Source organism: Lolium rigidum, chromosome 4 (genome assembly GCF_022539505.1).
Source record: "Lolium rigidum isolate FL_2022 chromosome 4, APGP_CSIRO_Lrig_0.1, whole genome shotgun sequence".
In the NCBI taxonomy this organism is placed as follows: Eukaryota; Viridiplantae; Streptophyta; class Magnoliopsida; order Poales; family Poaceae; genus Lolium; species Lolium rigidum.
In genome coordinates, this window is record NC_061511.1 from 158,687,887 (window position 1) to 158,695,275 (window position 7,389).

The following is a 7,389-nucleotide window of genomic DNA, read 5'->3' on the forward strand; positions in this document are numbered from 1 at the left end:
TTTGGGCCTACGAGTCATTTTATAGATAACTATATAGAGACAACCTAAAGGTTTAGGAATAATCTGCTCTTCCATCTGAAATTTTTATTGTTCACTTAGATTTTAATATTAGCTGGTGCTGCATGCCTATGGTCATTATGTCAATGTCTTCTAGCTACGACTCAGAGAAATGTGAGGCATACAATGACGAATGATTTTGATATCCTCAATTGGTGGAGAGAACAGAAACAATTATCCTGCATTGTCAATGGAAGCGTATGACATGCCAACTGTTCAAGTTTCACCTATTGCTTCGGATTCGCATTTAGCACAAGTGGTGGAATTCTTCATCCTTACAAGTCCTCACTATTGCCGAAGATGATTGACACACTTATTTGTGCACAAAGTCAAACGCTCATCACCGAACGACAATGGATAAACACTTGAAAACTTGGAAAAGTATGAAGAACTTGCGGGAGGTAACCAAATATATAATGTACTGTATTACATGTCAAATGTAATAAGAATCATTTTTTTTTGTGTTTTTCGTAATATCAGAGCATGGTGCGCTAGACTGTGAGGAAGAATGACAGGAGTCATCTACGCCTGAATCGTCAAGGTCAGTATGTACAGGTAGGTATGCTTCCCCAGTCATGCATCTTCATCCTTTTTAATTGACTTGTTGCTTGCTTTACTGATTCAGCATGCAGGCTCGACTGCATTATGTTAATGATTTGACATGAACCAATAGCATATATGCACCTGGCTGCTGTCAATTTAAATTCAGACTGTGCATTCTTTTGGACTCTTTTACATCACGCTTCCTTTGAACGTTTTTAGCTCAGCGCTACAGGTGTACCTTTTGTTACACATTGTCGGTCACTAGCATATAATTTGTACTTCCATGTTTGGGTCTTGACAAGCATGTACTTATTATGTTTACCCTGACATACTACGTTCTTGTTAAGTAACTGTTCTGGGTTTAATTCCTTTTGGTCCGTATGGAACATACAGAATGATTATACAGTTAACAATGCAAAATTAATTTATTTATGCAAGTAAACACGTTGGTTACACACTGAATCCATTCGTGCCTACGACCAACCAACGGAGGAGCGAGGAAATTTGGCTATTCAGCACAGCTAGCATTTTGATCATAGGATAACATTTTGATGCAGTGCCACTTCATGTGTGTTCTTTTGCCTTTAGGGTTGATACACAATCGATCTCGTGTGATACATGACGTAATCTTTTGTAAAAGCCAAATGCAATAAAAAGATGCATGCACCGATCGGTGGCGTAATCTCCATTTAAAAAAGAAGTAAAGCAGCAATGACAATTTAGTTGGAGAACTGCTTCATTCATTCATGGGAGTATTTATTATTACAAGTTTTACTATGATTGGCGATTTTAGGAACCATCCAACCAGTTTAATCCAACGGTGGAGAATTAGTAGTACTGGAAAGTACACAGAAATAATTACTGGAAAGTACTGAAAAGTACTGCATTATTTTATTTACTAAAAGGGTAAATATGTCATTTGCGTCCATTGCCCCCACCTGTCTGCATCTCTCCTCAGTCGGTTTTTTTTTTTATCTTACTCTCTTCCCCAGATCCGACACCGACTCCCACGTCTGCCAAGTCGCCGGCTATGGAAGCGCCGCTGCGGATGCGGGCCACACCGTCCTCCTCCTCCGTGCTAAAGGGAGGTGTTTGTGGGGCTGGGACGGGGAGCAGCCACTCGGGCGAGGCAGTTGCCGAAAGGAGGAACAACGCGCCAAGGTAACCCGGGCACCGCCGTTCCGGATCTGGGCCGCTCGTCTTCTCCGTCGAGAGCGGCAGCTCGAGGGGCGGTGACCGAGGCGGGAGCACCACGAAGAGCTCGCCGTTCGCCAATGAGCTCCTGGCGGACAACATCTGCGCGTCCGGCCACCACGTCGCGGCCGCGCGCCCGGTCGTGGTCTTCGTCGGCTCTCTGGCCCAGCTCACTCTGCTGCATCGCCGCCGCGTGAAAGGGTATCGTGGCGCCGACCTTTACAACGAGGAGCCCGTGCACAAGGAGCTGCACGAGCTTTGCATCCACCGTCAGGAGGGCTCGCTCAGGGACATCGTCTTCTGCATTCACGCCGACCTGCTCAGGAACCCTGGTAACATGTGCAACCCAGAGCTACACAAGGGGGCGCTGCAGGTACCACACAATTCAGTCGAGTTACCTGTAGAAGAGAAATTGGCATGCCTCTGGTAGATTTGCCTTGCTGCTAAGTGGAGGTGCTTCATTTGGATCATTTGGAACGAGCTGATGCTGCTACACGACGCTAGACAGATGGGAGCTTAGAAATAACTTCAACCAATGGTCTGTTCAACATCCCAGAGATGCAAAGATGTGCCCAGTTCAATGCCCTTGTGATGCTATGAATTTGGTGCTGTTGAGGGAACAGCACCGTGCTTCTGGAGTCTGGACCAACAACAATGAACAATAGAAGCAATGGATCTCAGATATGCAACCACATTATCTACCTAGTGATCACTGTTATTTGATGTCCTTTTAGGATTTGCTGCAACTGATTTTCTATATTTTCTTGCAATATCTTGACTGTCCATGTAAATGGGAAGAACATGTCAGGATGCTGCAGTTGTATGCATTTGGTAGATCTTGCAGGAAGTGAGAGGGTTAACTGTTGACAAGTCAGAAGCCACGGGGGCAGATTGAAGGAGGCTCGGCATATTAACAAGTCACTTTCTTGCCTAGGAGATGTCATCACTGCCTTAGCTTAGATGGAGTCTCACATTGAGAGGTAGCAAATGTACCCAATTGCTGCAAAGTTCATTAGACATATGGCTGAATCTGTGGCATGTTCACCGCATGTGATTCTATGGATACTAATACTTCTGATCAGCTAATTGATCGGTCACTCTTGATGTATATTAGCTTATGTTGAAGTATGTTGCACATAATTATCATCATAGTGTAAATTCATGCAATAATAACACTGGTAATGACTCGAGTCTTTTTGTTGGAGTATAATCAAGTGAGTATACTAATAGTACTGAGATGTCTCGCTGATCCGGCTGTGGATGGCTATCAATGTCCTGATTACAGTATACTTGCCATAATATATTGTGATACAGATACAGTAATGCAGCATGAAAGAATATCTGTCAAACAAAGTGTTCTCAAATTTGGCACAAGAAACACGGTAGGGAGCAACCAGACCCAAATGAAATCATTTTTGTTGCAATATCCTTAAATTTCACATCTCAAGGTCTCATGCCAGTATGTCAGTGCAATTTAACATTGTAAGCTAGATTCAGTAAAGAACCACAACTACTCAGCATGTAAAAAAGGTTTTGCATTCAGGGTCTATCACGAAGTGACAAACGAACAGGAATACACGAATACAATGTTCCAAATAATTGAAGCAGTGCCAGGTAAGCATTACAAGGACGGATTACTTCGATCCGGAAGCATAGCTATAGGCTAATCGATATGAAGATAGCTTCTCTCACACAATACTACAAGAGTGTGAAAATGTCCAGTTTAAGCTAAAGATACCCCCTCTGCTAGATTGTGTTACTTCAAGACAACTGGATGGATTACTTTGATCAGGGACCTGTGGATGTGCGGGATCACACCTCCACCAGCAATGATACCATTGATGAGGGTATCCATCTCTTCATCTCCACGGATGGCCAGCTGGCGAGGGGTGATACGCTTCACCTTCAGATCCTTGCTGGCGTTCCCAGCCAGCTCCAGGACCTCAGCAGTAGTGTACTCCGGGATAGCAGCAGAGTAGACCGCTGCAGTAGCAGCACACGGCCATTCGCCTGAGTCCTAGCCTTCAGCTGAAAATGGATACAACCAACAGGGAACTGTAATATAGCATAGCAAAATAGTTAGTACATGAGAACCAACCTCAGGTTGGATGGTTAGGAGGGTGGTTGTACCCCCAGCCCACCAGAGTTCAAACCCCAGGTTTGACATCTGTGTGTCTCATAAAGGCGGAATATTCTTTCAGTGGGAGGCGACGTTCCCGTCGACAGCGAGGCGCCTGTGGTGACTTCGTCAATTTCAAGATCCAATCCGCCGGCTCGGTCTTCCGGAGGTGCTCATAGGGGTAGGGTGTGCGTGTGTGCCTTCATAGGGGTGAGTGTATGCGCGTGTATGTGAGCGCCTGCGTTTGTACTGTGTTCCTCAAAAAAAAATAGTTAGTACATGGATGGTATCACACAATTCTGAGAAACATGCTGGTGGCAAAGTAAAAATAAAAACTGGCTGTTCGCATGCAAACAGTCAAGACACAACAGTTCAGAAACTTTTAACAACGCAATTTAGCATCATAACCTTGACAACATATGTTGGATATTTGTTTTGATTGTAATTGAGATATTATTCCTTACATGTGAACACCCACGGAAGCTTCTATACTATAATATTCCTTCCAATCTGAAGAGAAAATGCGCATCCTGCTTGCCAAGAACTCCAAGCGGCTGAAGTTTTTGGATCAAAAGGGTGTTGAAGCTCACAGATCGATGAGACTTAAAATTTTCTCAGGAAGTTGTCGACAAAAACAGGAATAGTTGTTAGTAATTGCTAAGGTTTCAAAAAGATAGGCATAGTAAGGGATGAAGAACTGTGTCCACAAATTAAGGACTTAATCCAAGGATAAGCTCTGTTTTTTCGCAGTGACGCATGTAGGTAGGTTTTTTATTTTTTTTTATTTTGATCCCCTGTGGTACACTGGTTGTCTGCTTGCGTAGTTTGTACATTCAGTGATGTTCTGTTAGTTCAGTAGGTATTAAGTTGGTACACTGCTTCCTCGTTTACCCTAGCTGTTCTGTTTAGAAGGTAGCATTGTTAGTTTAGTTGGTTATTAAATTTCAAAGCAGCTGTCAGGAAATCGATACATATATTGTAGAAGCCAACTCTACGGTTCTGCATTTATATCTCATGATTTTATTATAACTCCACTGCTCATGAATTGCAAAAAGGCTTGTCAAAAAAAAAAAGGCTTGTCGAATGATCAAGATCCTTATATGCTTTAATCATATAGATGAATAAACATTCCTGAATATTCTAAGTTTCATTCTTAGTAATATTAAATTGCATATCCCCTGAAAACTATCTTGCATCAAAAGACTGATGACACCGCTCTTTGCAAGTTTGTCAATGTGGAAAAAAAAACTAGAGTGCTTCCAGATACAGTGAAGCAATATCGCAGGCCAAAATTTTGGATTCAGTTATCTCAGGTGTAACTAGCCAGATTTAGCAATGGAGCTTTAAGTATACTACTTAGAAGATCCGTGTGATTCAGTGGTCTATATGATCTAGTGTATACTCATATACAGAATCAAGCAGGCAATACTCCAACTCTCTGAGGCTATTCAACATGAGGATATTAGAAATAATTTGTTTGAGGCTCCGGTACTAAAGACAAACATGGGTACACTAGTGTATACGAGCCTTAAACAGTTCAAGCACGGGTACTAGAGGCGAACAAATTTCACGAAAATTAGAATCAACGGCATTAATCATACGAGAAGTTGATCGGCCGAGGCAGGCGCGGTGCAGAACTGTGCGTCCGGCGAGCGCCGGCGGCTGCGCTCCGATCTTCCACCTCCGACGGTGCCGGCGCTGTCCCCGCATAGCCGCCCCGACAACATCTACACCTACACTAGCACCGACGAACCCGTCGATGCTGCCATCGCGGTCCACGGGGTCGCGTGCGCGTGAGAGAATAGCTGCAGAAGGGAAGGTCAGGGAATCGGGAAGCTCCTGCGTCGCCGCAGGGTTCGGCGGCGGCCAGGATTTGTCGCCGTCGTGACACAGGAGGCAGAGGTTGGGGAACCGCAGGGATTGAGATCGGGGAGCTTGTGATGCGGTCGTGCGAGGTGGGACGGTTGCCTGTGAACTTACCATAATACCCCTAGGACGTTAATTTTGATATGCATAATTAACTGGCCTAATCGGACGGACAGAATTAATCACAGTGGTAGTACTCGATAGCACTGGGTAGTACCGGCCAATCACCGTAACACAGCTGCATATCTGACAAATTTGGCGCAAATTCTTCGATGCAAACTCTCTGCAGTGTCGGTACCTTCTCTGTCTTTTTTTTTTTCATTTCTGGTGTATTCCAAAGTGATTAAGTTAGAGTGGTTGTGTAATCAAGTTCTGTCAGGAAACGGATGGAATCAAGATCAAGACTCCCAGACCGCCCGGGTGTCATACGCGTTGCGAAAGTATGTGGTAATAACCCGCACAAGTCAGAGGCATCTTGAATGCACACAAGATTCAGGTAACGGATCTGGCCTTCATTGCGCCCTCGTGTCAACGGATTGTTTAAGATTTGATGGGCTGACCAGGTCGCATTGTGGTGGACCGGGTCATCCCCTGGCGTTGCTGCTGCAGTTGGAGTGAAAACCGTTGGGACGCGGTATTTCGCTGCCGTGTGCGCGATGCCGCGATACAGTATCAAGTCGGATCGCCGGCTGAGATATCCAGACGGCCACGGCTCCACGGCTGATACTTCCTCACACTTTGAATAAGTGTATGTTGGAATTTCTTTGAAAGTCAAATATTTTTAAATTTAGTTAATTTTTATACTTTAAAAATAATTTGTGACATCAAATTATAATAGTCCCTACGATCCAAAAAGTGTTGAAATGGCGATTTTGCAAAATAGCCCGTAGCCTTTTAAATTGCCTTCCCAACCCGCACTCCCCTATAGTGACGTCCGCCGCGCGGATGGAGGCCTGGGGCCGCGCCGTTTCCCAGGACATGGCGACGAGAAAGCGTGGGTGCAGATGGGGAGGAGCTGGCCTACGGCATCGATGCAGAAACCCCGACGGCGGCGGAGAATGGGGGCAGCGAGCGGCAGCGCTCTCCTCGTCAGGCGGCATCGGAACTTGCTACATATGCACGGGAGGGCGTTGGTGGAGGTCCGGGCTCTCCTGGCTTCGACGTGAATGCGAGGGACGTCTCCTTTCAGTTGGCCCCGTCAGGAAAATGGCAGCAGAGGTACAATCGTGTCCACCCCTGGTTCGGATTTTTTAAATAGTATTTTCTATATTAAAAACATAACTTATATAGACTGAAAAAGATATAAATACAAATAAAAAAAACCCTAGCTAGGGTTTGCGCCGGTGCAGCCTACTCGTCACCGTCTAGCTTGATGTAGGCCGGCCACTCCCACGGTCATGGTCAGCGCGACGCAGAAGTTGGAGCTGAGATGATGTATCACACTCCTTTTCCATCGTCGAAGGAGGACCCTACCATGTTTTCATGGCTCGAAGGAACTTCCATCATCCATCGAAAGAGAGGCTCGTTCAAAATCTAGGAAAGGTGATGGCCTTGATTAGCGACAATGGAGATCAAACACCGATAGATACACCACCAATGGCCATTGAGGA

General features: G+C 45.1%; 1 protein-coding gene across 1 annotated transcript; it reads right to left on the reverse strand.

Annotated features, from left to right (window-relative positions):
* Nucleotides 1-3,316: 3,316 nt before the first annotated feature.
* LOC124647698 lies at nt 3,317-5,896 on the reverse strand. The gene is made up of 2 exons (XM_047187595.1): nt 5,515-5,896; nt 3,317-3,822 (listed from the first exon to the last, which is right to left on the reverse strand). The coding sequence occupies exons 1-2, from the start codon at nt 5,894-5,896 to the stop codon at nt 3,812-3,814; spliced, it is 393 nt and encodes a 130-aa protein (XP_047043551.1). The 3' UTR covers nt 3,317-3,811.
* Nucleotides 5,897-7,389: the final 1,493 nt, after the last annotated feature.

Excerpts from the sequence above, each read along its gene's own strand:
- LOC124647698 (XM_047187595.1), bottom strand. The coding sequence starts at position 5,896 with ATGGTAAGTTCACAGGCAACCGTCCCACCTCGCACGACCGCATCACAA.